The sequence below is a fragment of the Uranotaenia lowii genome, chromosome 2 (assembly GCF_029784155.1).
Source record: "Uranotaenia lowii strain MFRU-FL chromosome 2, ASM2978415v1, whole genome shotgun sequence".
NCBI lineage: Eukaryota > Metazoa > Arthropoda > Insecta > Diptera > Culicidae > Uranotaenia > Uranotaenia lowii.
In genome coordinates, this window is record NC_073692.1 from 209,743,305 (window position 1) to 209,765,006 (window position 21,702).

The 21,702-nt window shown below is 34.2% G+C and overlaps 1 protein-coding gene across 4 annotated transcripts; it reads right to left on the minus strand.

Annotated features, from left to right (window-relative positions):
• Positions 1–1,432: 1,432 nt before the first annotated feature.
• On the minus strand, positions 1,433–21,346 carry LOC129746841 (uncharacterized). 4 transcript variants are annotated; one of them, XM_055740737.1, is made up of 5 exons: positions 21,136–21,346; positions 20,818–21,072; positions 2,278–2,512; positions 1,899–1,990; positions 1,433–1,806 (listed from the first exon to the last, which is right to left on the minus strand). In XM_055740737.1, the coding sequence occupies exons 2-5, from the start codon at positions 20,977–20,979 to the stop codon at positions 1,720–1,722; spliced, it is 576 nt and encodes a 191-aa protein (XP_055596712.1). In that variant the 5' UTR covers positions 20,980–21,072; positions 21,136–21,346; the 3' UTR covers positions 1,433–1,719. The 4 variants fall into 4 exon arrangements, with proteins under 4 accessions (XP_055596712.1, XP_055596711.1, XP_055596714.1 ...); XM_055740736.1 differs by having other exon boundaries at positions 20,818–21,346; XM_055740739.1 differs by having other exon boundaries at positions 1,433–1,828; positions 20,818–21,346.
• Positions 21,347–21,702: the final 356 nt, after the last annotated feature.

Consider the following 21,702-nt stretch of genomic DNA (forward strand, 5'->3'; position numbering starts at 1 on the left):
CAAGAGTGGTCGAAATGCTAAAGGCGCAAGGAAAGATAAAGGCTACTTATGGTTACTTGGGAAGTTATCATAAGGATCAACATGCCCAAGTAACCATAAGCACTAAAACATAGCCCTTAAGCAACACTATATTCCCATATATAACTCTGAATTAATGCTTGTTTTGCACTATATGCGTAAATAGTGCAAATTTAATCCTAAAAATGCGAAAGCGGGCTGAATGAATGCTATCACTATATATATAGCCTTTAATAAGCATTCCAAATGCTGAATTAGAGCATCATCAAAACGTCACTTTTCGCCAGCCGTATGAAAGCATTGACAATGCATACTTAGAACACCTTTTATTGTTTTTAATTGATTGATCGTGATTGATGTGAAACGGAAGTTCAAAAAATAAATCATTATCTACAACATCAATCAACCTGCTGAATGAAGCGTTCTATAAAATGAGAAGTGATTACAATTGAATTATGAATAACATTTGATGAGTCTCGAACCGAGGATCCCACAGCAGCCTTTATCTTTAATGTTTATGGTTATAGGGTAACCATAAACCATATAGGGGGCTTAATGTTTATGATTACTATAGGGTATTGCTACAGTCTTAATGCTTGTTAACTTTATGTAGTAGCTCTATATGTGCATATAGTGCTATCATTAGTGCTAATTTTTTTTATTGCTTCTATGCGTTAATAATGCTGATTTAGAACTAAAAAGCGTTATGAATGTTGATATAATGCTAACTTGAATTAGAAATGTTGTTTTAATGCTGATTGAGGGTTAGGGCTTAATGCTTATGGTTACTTGGGTGGGCTCCGTTAAAAATACTGAGTGTTTTTTTTTATACAAAAATGTATCGAATCGTTATAAAGAGACCTTCACGGTATCTGAACTTATAGTCTACGTTTCTTTATCTGTTAATTTTTATATGTTTTATAACTTTGAGTTCTATCTCAATTTTTCATTCTCGTTTCTTAAAACTGATCTGAAATCCCACTAGACCAGACTCATTGACTAAAGTTTAGTTCAGATTCCAACTATTTATTCTTATTTCGCCCTTTTTCCTACTAGGTAGTTTGATTTTACTCGATTGACAAACTTTATTTTGTTTCTAAGTTGAGTTGCAGTGTTTGAATTTTGGCGCGAATCATTTTGTGTTATTATGGGAAGCTGATTTAGAGACATGCGCAGAAGTAACATCGTCAACAGCTTTTCACCACACTATAAAAATATGAAAGCCTTGATTCAGGAAGCTTGTTTCGAACACGCCATAATTCCAGGTCTAAAACATATTTCTAGCAAACAAAAACACGTAGAATGGAACTATCCTTGTTTAAGTTTTTTTATATTTAACAAAATAATAAACCACATTTATATACAGATCGATGCTGGTGATGCTAACAATTAAAACAATTTCCTTATGATTTAAAATGTTATTTAGTTACTGCTGTTAGTTGATTCGGTATAAGTGTATAATTTTATTATACAACTGTAATATTTTAGTTAAATAGTATTCAGTTCTTTTGAATTTTTTTGTCAAATTAGGATTTGATTTTTCTTAAGCCATGATAGAACAATTATCATCACTGTCACTGTTTGCGTGCTTTGATTGTTTTTTTAAACTGTTATTTTGATTGTTGTGTTTTTTTTCTTTCATGAATCTTACTGAGCTAGGGTGAAATATTCTAAACACTCAAGATTAACCACACCGGAGAGTTAGAAACAGCTAACGGCATTAAAGTAACACTTCCAATATCGGCCCTTTTTCGTTTTGTCTTCAGTGCCCCTCGTTTGGATGTCCATCTAAAAGTGGTTAAAAAGCAAACTGATTAGTGGAGTGAGCATAAACCTCGCCAGATGCCGACAGGGACCACACCAAAAGTTTAGCTTTTTACCATTTCGTCCAGCAGCTCCTTCCGGCCCTCGTACTCATCCAGATCATCGGGGATCACGTTGGCCTCGTCCAGGTCTTCCCCAGCCTCTGCCTCTGGAAGCAATCAAACTTTCGCTCAAATGGGTGTTGCAAGATAGATTTGTAGAGGGATAAATTTCGAGTCATTTAGAATACAGGTAAATTTCAATCAACGAAAATAAACCAACTCTATCATAAAAAAAACAATATGGAAAATAGCTCCAAGAAATAATTTTGTTGAAATTTAGAAAATAAAAAAGCAAACATGCAATTTGCACTGCACTGTTTATCGTGTTGTAACACGAGCATTACAGTTTGATCGACTAAGGTAATGGCAGAAATCATTAGCAAGCTCAATTTACCGGCATAATAGGACTTCATCAGTTGCTCGGCTTTATTCGGTCCACTGGATGCGGCCAGGGCGGGCTGCTGTTTGACCATCCCGGCTATCACTGGGCGGCCTCCGTATTTGGCGTCCCGGTAAACTTTGTTGATGGGCCGGGATCCGCCATCTTCGCCTTCGCCTTTTTCCAGGGCGTGATGAAGGGCCACCATTAATCGATCCAGCAGCATGGCGGCACGTTTTGGAACGACCATCTACAAGTTCGAAGGAAAATCATAACATTGCTGGATCAAAAAGTTAAATTGCACTGAAAAGCAATTATTGTGGGGCGAACCACGCTTGGCCTACTAATGTGCGGTGGTAGATGAAACCCTATCTGTATCTACCACTACATACATAGTAGTAGGCTCGTGCTGAACAAAAATTTGGTATGTTATGATAACGCCTCTTAATAAATTCTACCCCCTCATTTTCACCATCTTTCATTTCATAATCTTAAGATGTTCATTGTTTATACTAGGACTTCCCTTTTCACCAGTGATTGAATTTTGCTGAGCATGAGTTGATCAACCATCTCTCGCTCAACGCTTTACTCGGAAGCAAAGGTTGCTTTGAGGCAGCGAAAACGACAAAACCGATGATGTATACGCTCTCAACATGGCCGCCTTCATGAAGCAATATACATTCGAGGCAGCGAATCCAAAAAACCAAACGAATGGCTCTCACTCATCTCCTGTCACAACCTTGAGGGAACCGAATTCAAAAGGCAGAGCAAACCCGAGTCTCCTCGTTTGTGCCTGGATCGAATGCGTGAGGTTTTTCTGCTATTGCTATTATTGCACAGCAACCGCACGCAGGCAGCTAGTTTTTTCATTTCTTTTTCTTCCCCCCTCTTTCACCATACGTTGCGGGCCGTGCAACGCAATAAGTTCGGTTGTTCTTGTTGTTGCCTCAACCTTTGCGGTCGGCTCGAGTTATTCAAATTCAACAACGTAAATGAGTATGTGTGCCTCGTCTTCTTCATGCATCATGTAGCAACCGAACGTTGAGAGAGTTCGTTCGGGGCAGCAAACGGATAGTGTCTCTCAGAGCAGATCCTCCTCATGGGGGGAGGTTTGAATGAATGTATATGTATCGTCTCCTGTATAGCTATGCGAGGCCTCAAAGTGTGTATTTTGAATGCCTCTGATGAGAAAATTGGTGAGGATTTCAATCACTGCTTTTCACCGATAAGGCTGATAAAGTGAGTAACAAACATATTTTACGGTGAAGATTGCGGCGAAGTGATTGTAAATGCTTAGTTACTGGACTACAGCTGGGAATATGAATAACTCATGAAGAAAAGTTTTGCAACAATAATTTTGCTTTAAAACACTATCTTCTAAACTTTAAATTTCATGAAGCTTAAATTTAGATTTGAAAAAAATTCTAACCAGTTACACCCATTGAAAATACAAAAAATATTTATGAAGTGTTTAAATGTTAAATCTTAGGATCCCCGCTTAAGAACTGAAAAGATAAAAACTCATTTAGTGCTTTCCGCTTCCGCTACACTGAAAATAACATGATAAAAATATTAATAAGGGTGGTTACTCATTCGAGAGTATCGGAAAATACGGGAAAAAGTCGGGATTTAAAATCCATCGGGAAAATGCAGGAAAAAGTCTGGAAATAAGCTGCTCATTGAATAGGTTTCAGTGCCTCTAATGCTCAAGGATAACTGAATAATTGTGAAACTTACATTCAAACCATCTTTAAAAAAAATCAACTAGAAATTTCGAGCAACTCAAAAACTATAAAATTATTTAGTCCAGTTGTTACCGAGAACTAGCTAGTAGAAGTATGAGACTTTTCCTTTTTTTAAAATTGGAACTCCGATTACGAGTCGATATCTGCATATGAAGTGTGATTCGTTTTTACCTTAGAGAGATTTCTTGAATCGACGAAAATTTATTTAAATATTGAAACGGTTCAGGAAAAAGAACTTCCTTCTTTAAATGAATAAACATTCAATCAATGCGAAGCAAAGTTATGACTTTTAGAGCTTATTTTGTAATTTATGCTACAATTTAACATTTTGACCCTTCAATGAACTTTTTAACGAACATTTGGTTTGATTTGACCAGGAGCTATCGCCCTGAGCAAATTTAGAAACAATAGAATTTGAATAAAAAAAAAATTTAAAAAAAGTAAAAGAAAATAAAAAATAAAAATACAAGAAAAAAATAAAACAAAAATAAAAGAAAAAAATCAAAAAAAATTATAATAATAATAAAAAATTAAAAAAATAAATAAAGAAAATAAAACAGAAATAAAACATAACAAAAAACTAAAAAAATTAAAAAACAAAAAAATGTTAAATAAAACCACAAAAATATATCAAATAATAAATATAAAAAAAAACAAAAAAAATATCATTTACAAAACAAAAGAAGCGAATATGATTGAAAAAAATAGTTTCTTCTACTTATTCTAGCCCTTACAATTCATAAATTTTGTCTCTTTTTGGAATAAATTGAACATTCAACTTAAGTTTCTGGGAAAAAATGCTTACGAGGTTTAGTTCAGTCTTGTCTAATTTCGACAATTCATTAAATTAAACAAATTCGGTCTCCGGTTAAAATAAAAATACATCAAATTTATTCATATGAAATTTAAAGAGTAGAGGAGATAAATGCATAACAAGCACCCTAGGTGAAGTGAGCATCCCTCTTTTCTACGGAAGTACGTATTTTCTTAAAGAAATTTTTATGAGGAACAATTGAGTATCAATTTTCAAATAAAAAAAGAAATCTTCTTTTAAAATTTACAATACATATGTAAATATTAAAAAAACCAACTAGATTCTCAAGAACCGAAACCAAATGTGTTTGAATTGTTTGTATGCTACAAAAACACATACATTATTTTGTTGTTGCTTTGTTTGATGGATGATGCGACTAGTCAAAATGATAAATCATGAATAGTAAATGGAAAAAAATTCCCTTCGACCAGGAATCGAACTCGAGTCCTCTGGGTTACCTCTCCGACACTTCACCACAAGGCCAACTCGTGAGATGAAATCTGTGAAGTTGTAGCTCTATAATTAAGTTGACTCCATCGAGTTGAATGCGCTGCTAAATTTTGCGACAAAAAATGCTCATCGTGCCCCCAATAAATGGTGCGTATACTGCCCTAGGGGAGAAAGGGGGGTGGGAGCGGGGGGATTCTCATTATGCATCTTATATAACCGATTTTCAGCAGATTGGTGAAATTTTCAGTGAAGCTACCCAGTAATGTAATGTGTACGTTTGGTAACAACCTGCCAAGTGGCTTTTGAGATAGCTTCCTACACTGAAGTTCATTGAAAAAAAAAATTCGGTCAGGGTTGAGAGAAATCCAGAAAATTTCCAATGGAAGACCCAAAAACAGCTGGAAATCAACTATTCGACCAAAGTTCACATGGTTTAAAAAGTGCTAGAGGATCCAATATCAAGATTAAATTTGAATAAAAGTGAAGATGATTGATTCCATGAAGTTAAGGAATATGAGAGGTTTTTCAAGCTCAATCCGAAAATATCAGTAGATGAAGTGGTAAAAAAGATAAATTTTTCTGACTGGTTCGTCTAGCTGACTAATAAACAGGTCTGACTTTATTTCTACAAGGTAGGGTAGGAATGCTGCCCGCCGGTAAAATAAACAAAATACGGTGGTCAAATCGTGCGCAAAACATTTAAACTGCTAGTGGGAAAATATTTTAAAAAATTTCGTAATAGGCAGCAAAACAAACCCTTTTGCGGTCAGCAAGTTTTCAACCAGAAAATTGTCGTTAACAAGTCTCGCCTGTATTTCCCAGAGATAAACAAGGAGAAAAAATTTAGAAATTTTTTGTCTAGTACTAGGACGCTAACGGTCTGTGGAAACTTCAAACCACTCAGTGTTTCATAATGTTTGCACGATTAATGGCTAAAAATACAAAAAAGACTGCCTTCAAATGCGACCGTTTTCTCTGCAAAGCTTTTCAATAGCTCCCATAAATACATCTACTGTGTTGAAGTTGGATCTGGAATCGTGCCATAAGGCAAAACTGTGGTGGAGTAATAAAAAGTCAAAAATGTTATTTTTGTGCCAAAGGAGGACAATCGGCTGAATTTGAAATAACTTTGACCAAATTCAAAAATTTTGAGTTATATTGAAGGTCAAGTTCAGTTAACAGAAAACCTCGCGTTCATTTTTTTCGGTTAAAAAAGTTTAAGTTGAAAAAAAATTAAAATCTTCTAAATTTTGGCTGGCGAATGGTGTACAAAGTGCTAACGCGAGGCCCCATAGCTCTGTGGTCCGAAAGGGCAAAAAGTGGAACTTTTTTCATAGTGCCTCTGTCTTTCATTTTATCTCTTAAGTGTCTTCTGTCCTAGGCCATGGCGTCCCATGATGCGCTCAAGGTCTTGATTGTCGGAGCCAATCTTTGCGTTGAAGTCGCCCAAATGGATTTGAATGTCACCTTTCGGAATTCTCTCTACCACGATGTTCAGTTGACTGTAAAACTGCTCTTTCTCCTGCAAATTGGTAACGTCAGTTGACGCATAACACTGTAAGGAAACCAACTCCTCGTTTCCGAGTAGCGTGCTCTCCTCGTATGCCAGAGTAAAGCAGGACTTGCCAGGACTGTGAGAGATAGGAGTTGAAAATAAGAGGTGATATGACGTATGACCACTATGCATAGTGGTCATACGTCATATCACCTCTTATTTTCAACTCCTATCTCTCACAGTCCTGGCAAGTCCTGCTTTACTCTGGCATACGAGGAGAGCACGCTACTCGGAAACGAGGAGTTGGTTTCCTTACAGTGTTATGCGTCAACTGACCGATTTGCAGGAGAAAGAGCAGTTTTACAGTCAACTGAACAGCGTGGTTGAGAAAATTTCGAAGAGAGACATTCAAATGCATATTGGTCAACTTCAACGCAAAGATTGAATCAGAGGATCAGGAACATTCAATGAACAGTGGTGTGGAATCGAGAATGCCTTTAGCACGACGAGCTCTGGTACTATCGGTAAATTGTGTGGAAGAACCTAAAGTATGGTCGATGATCGGAGAAAGGCGAAAGTCGGAATTGAGCAGGCATGTACTGCGTCAACCAAAGCAGCCGCCCGCTTACGATATGCAGAGCTGGAAAAGCCTTGTCGACGAGACAAGAGAGCCTGGACAAACTCCCTAGCCGAGGGAGAAAGAGCCTCCGCCAATGGAGATATCCGATTAAAGGGTAATACGGTCAAAATTTGGTCAAGGGAAAACGCGTGTAAATCGGTGAAATCGTTTATATAAAAATAAAATCAAATAAAATTTCTTTTTCAAGTTTAATTAGTATAAAATTCAGGAAAAATATTCAGTTAGGCTTCCGCTTTTCAAAATCCGAATTGACGGGCCATACGCTTAACCCCTGCCATCAGATTTTGTACAGCCACCTTGTCCAACTTCTTCGCCACAGAAAGCCAGTTTTCCTTGAACTGCTGCTCGTCCTTAGCAGTTTTTTTGGTCTTCTTTAGATTCCGCTTGACAATAGCCCAGCATTTCTCAATTGGGCGGAGCTCTGACGTGTTGGGAGGGTTCTTGTTCTTGGGAACCACCTGCACGTTGTTGGCGGCGTACCACTCCATGGCCTTTTTACCGTAATGGAAAGCTGCCAAATCCGGCCAAAACAGTACGGAACAATCGTGTTTCTTCAGGAAAGGCAGTAGACGTTTATTCAAACACTCTTTCACGTAAATTTCTTGGTTGACAGTCCCGGAAGCTATGAAAATGCTGCTTTTCAAGCCACAGGTACAGATGGCTTGCCAAACCAGATATTTTTTCGCGAACTTTGACAGTTTCATGTGCTTGAAAATATTTGCTACCTTTCCCCCTTCCTTTTGCCGTATAAAACTCCTGTCCCGGAGCTGCTTGTAGTCGGCTTTGACGTAGGTTTCGTCGTCCATTACCAAGCAGTCAAACTTCGTCAGCATCGTCGTGTACAGCCTCCGGGATCGCGCTTTGGCCGTCGTATTTTGTTTATCAACGCGATTTGAAGTCACTACCTTCTTGTAAGTCGATAGTCCGGCTCGTTTTTTGGCTCGATGCACGGTTGTAGACAATTAGGGTGGTCTAACCGGTTTTAATGAAACCGGTGAAACCGTCCATTTTTCAATACCGGAAATACCGACTATTGAGACGGTAAAAAACCGGTATTTCCGGTAAATTTTTTATTATTCTTTGACATTGAAATCAAATTGATACAGCTAAATGTTTTTTTTTCTTCCAAATATGTATGAGTACAAATACTCAATATTTAATTTTGAAAAAACAAATATACTGGAAAGAGTAGCAGGCTATAATGCTAGAATAACTGCTGAGACTTTTTACATTAAAATTAAAGGTGATGATAATGTAGTAAATAGACAGAGGGACTCGTGTAACTTTAAAACAGCTTACGACCCTGTAATCTCAAAATTGAAACAGACACTGACAAACAAATGTAAACGCAACACAAAACAAACTGACCGAAAACAAATAAGAATAGACGGAGGCCAGTAAATTGTAAGATTTTTAAAATTGTTAGTTAAGTTAAAATTTATCATTTAAAATATATTTTTAGTGTCCACTGAAGAAGAGCGAATGCCATAGTAGCTCGAAACGTATGGACAACTGGTAAAAAAGGTTTTAAATCATTCAAAAACTCGCCGAAAAAAGTCGATTAAAAAACTCACAATTTATCGCGGCGATAAACAAAACAATTCCATACTCAAATTTTGTTCAATCAGCTTCAAAATCTAAGCTCAATAAACCGAACTGTAATGTTTATGTGAGATTTAATTATTGCTAAAACTTGTCGATGTAATTTTTTTAATTAAAGTTATAGTGGCGTTCAAAAGAGTATGCAAAAGTAAGTAGAGTAAGAGTATGACAAACTGCCATCTCTCTCTTAGGTGATATTTTTTCATAAAACTTTACTCATTTCAGTTCAGCTATCGAACAAACGCTCCACAACATTTAAAAATTGTACAAGTGTACAATGACTAGAGAAAAGATACAGCTACAAGAAATTTAAGATAATTATCACTGTATTTTTCATTGAAAACTGGTCAAAAGATGCATAAATGATTTATCTTTAAACAGGCAAAGTTTATCAAAATTGTTCTAAGCGGTGCTGGGCTTTCACGAATTTGAAATTTAAAACCAAAAATTTTGAAAACTGATTAGAAACTTCCATCTTTGTTTTAAAACATTAAATGCTTCAACAGAGTCAGCAGTTAAACACATGTTAGAATGTTTACAAGAAATATATCTATCAATATTTTCCAGGTAATTGATGGAACTCTGTTGTTTTTATTTTTAACGCTGTTTAAGAGTTTCTTTTTTCCAGACAAAGTAGTAACAAAGTTTATATAAATTTGCCACAGTATTATAAAAAAAGGGTATGGGTCAAATCCAAACATATATATTTATTGCTAAATTTTGACTGGATTTTCGTTTTAATGTTGGAACGATAAACTGAATGCGATCTCGACCTAGGTTGCGGGGAAAACATTCGTTTTTTGGACAACAAAAATCTATTTTTTTTTTATAAAAAGAAAAAAAAAAAAAACAACAAAAATCTGTAATTCTGTGTGTCAACCAGAAACTTTGTCATAGTGTTTTTTGTTTTGCCTAATTAAGTTTAGTAATTTATTTTTAATCGTAAAATCTTTTTGTTTAACAAAATATATATATTTTGTATATTATTTTCATGAAAGACTATTTAAAATTTTGACTGAATTTGTAAAATCTGAATACTGCAGTACAGAGTACAAAACGAAAATTCTTTGAAAATGATATGAAGCTTCTATAATTTCTGCAACCTCACAGCAAAATTATAATAACGAAATGACGGTGATAAATATTATGATTATCATGAGAATGATTATAGATTTCTGACCAAGGGATAATTTAAAGACACTATACCATATTTTCCAATTGAAAATGTTGCTAAATCTATTGCGTTATAAATTCTGAGCATTTTATTTATGCCATTACTACTGAAATTAGACAAAACTTTTTCATGAATTCGATGTGATTTGAAAAATACCGGTTTTACCGGTTTTATCGGTTTAATCGGATTTATAAATTACAAATACCGAAATACCGGATTTGAAAAAAACCGGTAAATCCGACCACCCTATAGACAATACACCCAGCTTATTTGCGGCATCTCGGAGAGAGAGGTTAGGGTTTCGCTTGAAACTACCGGCAACTCTCTTTGTCATCTCAGCGGCTTCCGGTTTTCGATTTCTCCCGATCCAGACTTCCTGGCTGTCGACAAACGTTCCCCAAACACTTTAATTACATTTGTAACGGTTGATTTGGCAACTTTTAGCGATTTTGCCAGCTTTGCGTGCGAGTAGCTCGGATTCTCGCGATGCGCGAGCAAAATTTTGATACGCTGCTCTCCTTCCTTGGACGGCATTTTGACAACTGGAGAGTGATTTCCGAAATCAAAATAGGTGCAACATTCTACACATCCACACCTTCAAAATGAGGGGTGTTCAAGTTTTTTAAATGCAAAATTGAAAGAAATATGTAGGTATGTCAAGTTGATATTGACCAAATTTTGACCGTATCACCCTTAACTACATTTCTCGCCGCCTCGGAGGTGCAAGGACTAATGCTAGAATCCCGCTGAAAGTCCGAGCAGATCAGCTGTTGACAGACAGACAGAACAGACTCCAACGTTGAGCTGAGCATTTCGAAGAACTCTTCCGAGTCACGCACGAATGAAGAAGGCCAACAAACCCCGCAGCTCGAAGCGCCAACAATAAGTCGCAGTAATAGCGTCAACTCGGAAGCGCTCTCGCTTGCTGAAAAAGAAGCGGCAATCAAAGCCTTGAAATCCAACAAAGTGCCTGAGATCGATAGCATCCCTGCTGAAATACTGAAAGCCGACCCTGCCTTGTCAGCACAAATGTTGCACCGTCTTTTCGCTGACATTAAGGATACTGTATGATACTCGGCCGACGGATTCTTAAAAAACTTTTTTTAATTCCTCTTTGTTTACAAAGAGACAGTTTACAGATAGATGAACTGCAACAATGTGCAACTAGACCTTTCGAAAAATTAAACCGAAAAAGCTTCGAAAACGTTAAAAAAAAGGTTGAATAATTATTTTTTAATGATTACGCCTAACAAATGCGAGATTTTAATTTAAAAAAAAAACAAAACTTTTAAATTTCAAACTAAAATATAATATTTGGAACGAGTTTACAGAATTAGTTTTGATCTGCAAAATTTTTATCTATTGCTTTTACTTTTAAAAGTCTTTTACATTTACTGTTTATTAATAGCCTTAATTCTTAAAAAAAACTTATTTTATGTTAAATCAAATAAGCTAAACTAAAATTATTTTTGAGCTTATTCAAAGATTTCAAGTTTTCTTTTTTATGTAGTTTGGTTGTAATTTTATTCGCTACGAAAACTGTTTATATAAAGGCACGTAAAAATTATGTAAAAATATGTAGGTTGTATCAAAAAAATCTTTTTGTTTGTCATAATTAACAATTGGTTACCAAAACACCTCCCCCATGAGGTGGTTCTTCCTACCGCCATGGGAAAACTGTATATAAAATGTAAACTAATTAATTCAACATTATTTAATTCATAAATTCATTTTAGCACCATTTTAACAATAAAAACTATTGAAAAACATTTTTAATTTTCCAACATGAATGGCTAAATTAGAGGTCAACGAAGTTATTCCCGTTGACGATTATTTTTCTCCTCAACGACTTCATAGTCCATGCAGTTGAGAGAATGACCTAAAATTTGCCAAACAAAGAGAAAATTAGTAAATTTTATATTTAATGAAGCAAATTGTGCGCTTGGTTCTATAATCTGTTCTTTTGTCTCTCTTAATTCTTATCTGCAAACAAAAAAATACATTAAAATAAATTTAAACGCTCAAATTTTTAAAGATATGCATTCAAATGATTCTGAAAAGAAATCCAAAGCAAAGTAAATTTTATTTTAAGCATATTTACGCATACCACATGGCATCACTAAAGAGGCCAAAAGCTCGGCCAGTTTCGAGATTATGGCAGAGGCCAATCATTTATTAAGGCCGCAAAAAGCCCAATTACACGAGAAATGAAATCGATTAAAGCAATCGATGTACTGTTTCAGGATTCCAGCAAAAGCTGATATCTATAATTTTTCAGAATGGCCCAAGGAATTTATTAAAATACATTCCTTTTTGAACACTGTGTGTCAAAGTATCAATTTTTCCTTACCAAGTAAGTGCTGACGCTGATGCAAATGTCGTCAGTACGATTTTGACTGGTTAGTATACCGCTCGTACGTCAATTCATTGTCCCTTTTATAGGTTTAGTATCTTAAAGTTTCACAAATTCTGAATTGCTAAGGAATCATTTTTTTTTTTGTTATTAAACTTATTGAGCGTCAACGAACCTTGAAGTTGATTAACAACTGGTCAACATCTGAAGTGAACGATACATAATGAAGAAATAATATTGAATCTAAGTCAACCTATTATTGTAAAAATGTCTTTTATGCTAACATGAAAGGATTCGCTATTAATTAAGATGCTACACATGCCATAAAAAGGTCTTCTTCTATCACCCATCCATGCATAAAATAACAACAACAATTCAAAGGTTACAAAATTACGGCTCACCGGTTTACACGACTTCAGGAATAAAACAACTGGATAAATATAGAAAGCATAGCATTTAGTTCCTTTGAGCTACATACGTGGAAAACTAGTGACGACAGTTTAAAGGCCAATTTCTAATATGTGTATTAGACTGAGTCGATTTGGGGTCATTTTGGAATTCCTCAAACCCTGGGGTCTAAAAAGCTTCGTCTTGGTCCAAAACTGAACCATGATTTTTTGCAAAATTTTTATGTAACGTTTACATGAGTAAATTTGAACTTTTAGGTTTGTATGGGAAAATTGAATATTTTGTACTGAAAAATCAACATCATTTTTGTTTCGTCTGTGGAACCGAACCAGCTTGAGGTTTTTGTGCCAATTTATAAAATTCCTTAAGGAAATTTTCCGCTGAACAACTTTGCTCAAGACCGTCACTTCGTATCTTATTAAGAAAAAAAAAATTGTTAGCTGTTCAACAGGGGTATGACTTTTCGCATTGATTAACAATAAATCCAATTGACATCCTTGTAAATCTCGTTTCCATGTGCTGGAATATGAATGTTTTGAATCACGCTTCTGTAAACATTGAAGTTTCATTCATCCAAACATTTATTTTTATGATTTCAGCTTTCAGAATTTTTTTGAATTTTTTTAGAAAATTAGTTTTACAGACCAAAAAAAATTTGGTGCAATTTGTGTTGTCATGTGTAATGGTCTTTAAGACATCGCAAATATATTAAAAACTATAAATTTTCATACGTTTTCATAAGATTTTTCATTTAAAACAAAGTTTGTTGCAAGTAAACCCATTTTCTAAGGAGGATTAAAATCGCATGTTTTTAGAAAATAAAAAATAACTGAACAAACCAATAATTTTTCTAACTACGCCAATTTGATGTCCCAGCATCCTTAAAACTTTTGATACATAAGGGGTAGGATTAACTGTGAACATAAGTGAACATAAGAAGCCATGGGAGTTGAAAATTGTTGCATGTTGCCCTGGTTGACGGTATCAAAGAGCAAAAAGCAAAATACTCAATACTTCATAGCGCACAAATCTAACATAGGGGAGATGAGAGCATAATGGCCACCTTAAGGAAAACGTTTATTTAACCATAAAGAACAGCTGTGATATGTGAATGACATCATTGTTTCGTGTTCAGACACTCAAATAGTATATGGCCTAATTGGCTGAAACTTGAAAAAGTAGATAAAAACGTTTAAAAATGCATTTTAAACATTTTTGCCGAAAGCTGAAAACCAGTCACTGTAGAGGCATAATGAGAAACCCCCCGAGGCAGTATGATCACCATTAATGAAGGCATAATGAGCGTTTTCTGCCGGGGAATCTAGCAGCGAATTTGACTCGATGGAGTCAACTGAGTAATAGAGCTACAGCTTAACTTTTATCGTCTGACGATTTGGCCTATTGGTTAGATGTCGGAGAGGTAATCATTAGGCTCGAGTTCGATTCCTGGTCGAGGTGATTTTTTTTTTTTTTTCGTTTATCATTCATGATCATGATTGCACTAAACGCTGAGGCGTAGATTCATCAAACAAAGCAATAACAAAATAATCTAGGTCTGTTTGTAGAATTCAAAGAATGAACACATGCTCATACATTATGTTTCTGGTGTTTTGTTTGACGGATGATGCTTTGATGCTATTAGCCCTATAATGTAACAATAAAAAAATCAATCATGAATGGTATGTGCAAGAAAAAAAATCCCCTCGAACAGGAATCGAACTCGAGTGTACTGATTACCTCTCCGACGGCCAAATCGACAGACGAAACAAGTCAAGCTGTAGTTCTATTATTCAGTTGACTTCATCGAGTTGAATTCGCTGCTAGATTATACGGCAGAAAATGCTCATTATGCCTTCATTGATAGTGCTCTGTTCGCCTTTAGTGAACAAATTAAAGTAAAATAGTGTTTAAAATTGATTAAAGTGAAAAATCAAAAATTTTATGATGTTGAAAATTGAGAAACAATTGTTGCAGTGCGTACATTTCAGATCAAGATGATTTAAAGGTCATAAAAGCTTATTGGTGGTGCTCAAAAATTATAGGGGAGAATGAGGATACTGGATCCCTGGGGATACTTGATTCCTTAGCTATATCTCGAAACTGGAATGTCTTACAAAGATCAAATGTTCTAGAAAAATGTGCCAAAATGAGCAAAATAACAATGCTTGTAGTTTAAAAAGTTTTAACAAAATAATTGTTTGAGTAATTGAATTTTGTTTGAAAAGTTTCACAAAATGTAACTTGAAGATCTTTTTTCATCACTTTAAAAGGTTCCTTACATGGGAAATTATGAAAAAAAAATTTGTTCCAATGTATCAATCGTTCGAGCGTCAAATGAACTTCATAATGCCATATTTTCAAAGCAATGGAAAACTCTCAAATTTTTACAGAAAAAGTTTTCTAAAATGTTGATTATGGGTACAATTGATCCCCTAGAGTTGGGTACAATTGATCCCCCTTCCAAACGGCATATTCTTCTTCTGAATTGAACGTTATGATTGCTGATTACGAAATTACTAATGTTTATCCAAACACTAATATTTATCAAACAATTGTCTAAAGAAAAGAGCAAAAATAATTAATTTTCTCTTTATAATAAAAAATAGCGCCTTTAAGTATGCAATGTTATTAGCGTTGAGACAAAGTTATAGAATTTTCTTCTTATGTCTGCTATAAATTGTGAAATGAGAACAAACATGACCAAAATAGTCAATTAACATTCTATCTTGAGGTTTTGTTTGATTTTTATACAAGGATTAGGGCTTCCTGAATAAAAGATCAAGTCTCCTTCTATAGGGGATCAAGTCTCCCCTAACTTCAGAAAAATCGCAATTTTTTTACTCCCACGAAAATGCTTCTTGTCTATCAACGGGTTCAAGTATCGTTCTAATTTTTTGAAGCATAGAAACTTGAAGTTACAAGCTGTCATAAAATGTCAAAGACGGTGAGTTGCTAAATTTTTCCAAAAAGATATGGTGAAAATAAGAAAAGGGGATCAAGTATCCCCACTCTCCCCTAATATTTTCGTCACTTGAGAACCTAGCTGGTTATTATTTAATATTTCTGTAAATATGAAAACGATATTTCTTTTTTGGTGAAAAATTAATACTATAGGTAGTACGAAACAAGTCCTTATGAAAAATTGTTTAAAAAAATACGTACTTATGTAGAAAAAAGGAGTGCTCATTATGCCCTGGGTGCTCGTTATGCCCTTATCTCCCTTATAGTTTTTAAAAAAAAAAATGAAAATATGCGCGCTTATTTTTTTTTTTTTTTTTTTTGAACAAGTATTTAATCGGGTTTGATGTTGTTTGTCAGCATTACATCAATACTTATTTTCCTTCAAATAATCCAATAAAGGAACATTCAGTTCTTAAGGTTTTCTCTTTTCATTAGTTAAAAATAAATGTGAAAATGTATAACTATTATATACGTCATTCCATAGCTTTCCAGAATTTTTTCTTAGCGTTTTCGAGCTGGAAAAATTTCTGCATTTTTACCCAAAATCCGGTAATCGGATTTTAAAAATTTCACTTAAAAAACCGGGCAAAACGAACAAAAATCCAGGCTTTTCCCATGGAAATTCAAGAGAAAAAGTGAAAAATGAACACATGAATAATTATTCTTCATTGAGTCACGTCAGCGGGGTTCAATTCATTATGTAAAAAAATGTAGTTTTGGTATGGATTTTGTTTAGGTTGAGGATAAATTCGGGCATTTTTTCACGATATCTGGCGGCCGTACCGGATTGACCTTTTTCCTTTAAAAATGCAGGCAATGTCAATCTAGAATGCTTAGTCATATCTATTACTCCCATCAAGTTGGCAGTATTTGAATGACCATAAATAGCAGGTTAAAAGTTTTCTTTACTCTTTTGGAAATTTTTCCATTATACCTACTCTTTTTAACATTACGGGATAAGGTAACATTTATCACGTGAAAATATCACAGAACAGTGAATCAACTAATCGAAAACGTAATCTTTGGTTAGAGGTGGTGAATGCAAAATTCAATTCGCATTTTATTAAATACCTTTATAACCAACTAAAATTCTCTGTTTTGGAAAAATCCTAAGATAAACAAATAAATGTGTTTCATTTAATCATTGTGTGCTTCATCGAAAGCAGAATAAATATTGCCCTCAAGACAATAGAGAAGTAACATTTATATTTCAGACTTAAAATCCAACATAAAAAAATCAAGCAAAAGAAATAAACTATTATTCCATGGAATTACAGTTATAAAAGTTCAAGAGTAAAATTCAAAACCATAAATCAGATTTTATCCAGAATAACAAATTATTCATAAAATTTAATACAAAATTCAGAATCAAAGTTTTAACGAAAGTGAAAACACTTGGTAAATTCTTCTTTAAATAAACGGTATAAAAAAAAGAATTAATCAGAGCCAGAACAAGAATTTCAAGGTGAATAGTTCATTCTCAGAATGTTTATTTTAATTTCTTATATTAATTAAATAAACTGTTTTTTATACAAAACATAAAAAACGATTTCATGTGATTTGAGAATAATTTTAAATGTAATGACGATTACAGTTTTCAATAAAGAAAAAGATTCTCATCAGATCAAATATGAAAAAAAAGAAACTTCTTTGAAAAAGTTCTTCTAAATGTGGAAAACATAAATTCTAAATGGTGATTTGATGTTTATAATACGGAATCAGTAATTATGGAATGAGGTAATTAAAACATCAGATAAGGAATTTCAATAAGTTAAGTACCTTAAAAAATAATAGAAAATAATGAAACTGAAGGAACAATACAAGACTTGAAAATCCTAATGCATTTTATTTCTTGTTTTTAAATCCAGATTAAGAAAAGATCAGAAAGATAGAAATATTTATTTTTAAAGAATCACTTTGATGAACATAATTAAGAATGGACGGTCAATTGAAAAATGAAATGCTGAATTCAGGATATTTTCTTCAGCAGAGGATAATTATAAAATAGAAGTACCTCAGAATCAATAGTATAAAACGTTGAATCTATAAGTTTGAAAAGTTCCATTTCAAATTTCAAATCTTATACTGGATTTGAAATAGAAATTCAATCGAGAAACTCAATTTTACCCATATGTCAAATTTAAGCAACTAAAGTAGTTTTTTTCATTTTTTTTGTATCAGTATTGATTATAGGGTGTATACGTTGCAAAGCTTTAGAAAACTCCTAATTTCAATGTTTTTTCCACTTTCCTTTATAAATTTATAATTTCAATGGTATCTGATTTTTACCCGTATATTGGCTGGTTAAAGTTCTGGAGTGTTTATTGAAAAAAATCTGTTATTTAATTTAAATAAACGTGGTTAAGGGGGGAGTAGGGTCTAACGGGTGAAAAAAACACCATTTTCAAGAATTTGTTTTTAGAGCTATCGTTCAAACAAATGTATTCAAATTTTTTGCATTATACAAAGCATTGTTAAAAGAACATTTAATATTTTTTCGTAGAAAAATATTGAAAAATGAGCCGGTGACGAAGCACTTTCGAGGATGTCTTTTAGAAAACAGGATTTGCGGTGGACACTGTATCTCAGCACAGAATCATCTGAAGTAAAAAAATCAGAGCATAATATTTTTAATAGATGTTTTTCTGGACCCCAACGATTTTATTTAACTTAAAAAAAAAATTATGAAATTTTTGTGGCGGTTTGAAGAAAAATCTACGATTTTTCACGAAAAAATCCGCCATTTTTTATCTGTAAAATCTCCCCAAAGTAAAAAAAAAGAAAATCGTTGGGATTTGGTATTTTATATGTAGAAAATATGTTCCAAATTCGAAAGAATCGGTGAAGTAGTTTTCAAATGACGATGTCCACTGACTTTTAAAATGTGCTTTCGAGAAAAACGCGTTTGAAGTTTCTGCTCTTGCTTTCTTGCAGTATTAGATAGGAGGAAATAAAGGCCTATAATTTTTACAGTTTTGCTTCAATTGACTTGAAAATTTGACACAACATTCTTGAAATGTTTTACAATAAGAAAATAAAAAAAAACGATTTTTTGAAAGTGTTAGACCCTACTCCCCCCTTAAGGTAAGCAATCCAGATACTCCAGATTTTTTTTGGACATACTCAGGTTTTCAATGTAAAGTGGACATGTAAAGCAATCAACGATTGCACTATAGGGGAGAATGAGGATACTTGATCCCTGGGGATACTTGATTCCTCAGCTATATCTCGAAACTGGAATGTCTTACAAAAATCATATGTTCTAGAAAAATGTGGCAAAATGAGCAAAATAACAATGCTTGTAGTTTAAAAAATTTTAACAAAATAATTGTTTGAGTAATTCAACTTTGTTTTAAAAATTTCACAAAATGTAACTTGAAGATTTTTTTTTCATCACCTTAAAATGTTCCTTACATGGGAAAATTATGAAAAAAATATTTGATCCAATGTATCAATCTTTCGAGCGTAAAATGATCTTCATAATGCCATATTTTCAAAGTAATGGAAAACTCTCAACTTTTTTCAGAAAAGGTTGTCTAAAATGTTGATTATGGGTACAATTGATCCCTAGAGTTGGGTACAATTGATTCCCCTTCCAAACGGCATATTCTTCTTCTGAATTGATCGTTATGATTGCTGATTACGAAATTACTAATATTTATCCAAAAACTAATATTTATCAAACAATTGTCTGAAGAAAAGAGCAAAGATAATTAATTTTCTCTTAATTATAAAAAATAGCGCCTTTAAGTATGCAATGATTTTAGCTTTAAGACAAAGTTATAGAATTTTCTTCTTAAGTCTGCTATAAATTGTGAAATGAGAACGAGTGTGACCAAAATAGTCAATTAACATTCTATCTTGGGGTTTTGTTTGATTTTTATACAAGGATTAGGGCTTCCTGAATAAAATATCAAGTCTCCTTCAATAGGGGATCAAGTCTCCCCTAACTTCAGAAAAATCGCATTTTTTTTTACTCTCACGAAAATGCTTCTAGTTCATCAACGGGTTCAAGTATCGTTCTAATTTTTGGAGCATAGAAACTTGAAGTTACAAGCTGACAGAAAATGTCAAAGACGGCGAGTTGCTAAATTTTTCCAAAAAGATATGGTGAAAATAAGAAAAGGGGATCAAGTATCCCCACTCTCCCCTATTGTTAAAAAAAGTCCGTATTTTGCTGGGTTTAAAAAAAAACAGAAAATTCAAATTGTGCTGATTTTTTTTAACTAAGCGACGGTATCCAAGCTTTATCTAAATTCTGGTTCTCGGGAGTTTGAAAAAGGATACGAAAGCTACTGACGTGTTTGATAAAAAATGAAATTTCAATGTGTTTTTCCGAACTTAATTCTTGAATTTTCATCGAATAATCACCGGATTCCGCTTGGATTTTGCGTTGAAAAATTCAAAATAAAATGTCATAATTTTGTTTTGAAAAAAAAATTCGAAATCAAATGTCATAATTTTGTTTTGAAAAAAATGGAATTATTTGATCAGTCCGCTTAAACGCGGGAAAAATTCTGCAATGTTTATTAAAGGACTTTCTTGAACTTATATTCCATGAATCTATATTAGAGATATCGTTTCAGGATGCCCCCTTCGGTGTTATAATTCAAATTTTCTAGGTTTGTTTTCCTTGATTTCAAGAACTTTAATTATAGTATGATAGTATGATTAAAATAATGTTAAATATTTTATTTTTTTCCTCGGGGGGCCCGGAGCAATTGCCCCCATTGCCCCCCTCCCCCCCCTCCCTTTATACGGCTTTGGTTCTTGCAGAATCTTAGAAAATTAAATTTGTTGCTTGGGTTATTACTTACTACAGGGCCGTCTATATTCAACATTAATATTTAAATATTTTGTTGATTGTCGGCGCAAATTTTTATCTTTTCGACGTGATATCCACCCAAACTTACCGGATAATCATCATACTGCACTTCCAAAGCTCTGGGTACTTCCAATGATTTAGTTGCTGCAGTATTTTTGCCCTGCGTTCTACCACTAACCGGTTTAGACAGTACAAAACTGCTCTCTAGGAGCATTATCCAAAAAGTTATCTGTAGTATTGCTCGATTCATGATTGATGGTTCCACAACAGCGCTAATTTCAACATACAACCTGTTGCAACGTCGTTGATTTCCGCTTTCCCACTTGTGCCCGAATGCAACAACCTAAATAGCAACGTGCTCGCTCACAAATAACATCCGGTTGAATTATTCATAAGTTTCACTCACTTCACATCATTAATCCTATGGTAGTTTTTCTATCAAGCCCAGCAGCAGCCAGCCAATGAACCGGAAATGCAACGATTCTCACACGCCGGAAATATCTTCTTAATTGTTAGCTCCTATGCCAACCGCCTAAAACTGTCGTCTCCCCCGTGTCACCAGCTAGGTAGTTCTCGAATGTCTCTTAAGAGTTTTGAGCCAACGTTCAGCCAAGCCGATCACACCAATCTAAACTGTATCGAGGAGTTTTCCGGCTCTTTTATAGAGTTTGCACGTGCAGAAATGAGTGAGGATTCGTTTTTTTCCAGCACCGGCAAACAGCAGCCAGGAGCGCCACTGGGAGCAAAACTAAAACTTAGTCCTTCTTATTGAGCGGGAAATATCTTTGCTCGGCTAACACGTGTGAGATTAGATTGTTTCTAGACGAGTTGAAAAAAAGATTTTAATTCGATGGCTCAGCGAGGGCGTGCTTATAAAATTTTTAAAATTGTTGTAGGCTCAATCGGAAGAACAAATACAAAAAAGTCAATCCAACAGTTTAATTTGTACTGAGACTATGAAGATATCATTCCC

Bases quoted from the DNA above. Each gene is read 5' to 3' on its own strand.
- LOC129746841 (XM_055740737.1), bottom strand. From the start codon at position 20,979: ATGAATCGAGCAATACTACAGATAACTTTTTGGATAATGCTCCTAGAG. The intron at 2,513-20,817 runs GTAAGTTTGGGT...TCGAACTTGTAG, and splicing joins TGCAGTATGATGATTATCCG to ATGGTCGTTCCAAAACGTGC. The intron at 1,807-1,898 runs GTAAAAAGCTAA...AACCACTTTTAG, and splicing joins AGGAGCTGCTGGACGAAATG to ATGGACATCCAAACGAGGGG.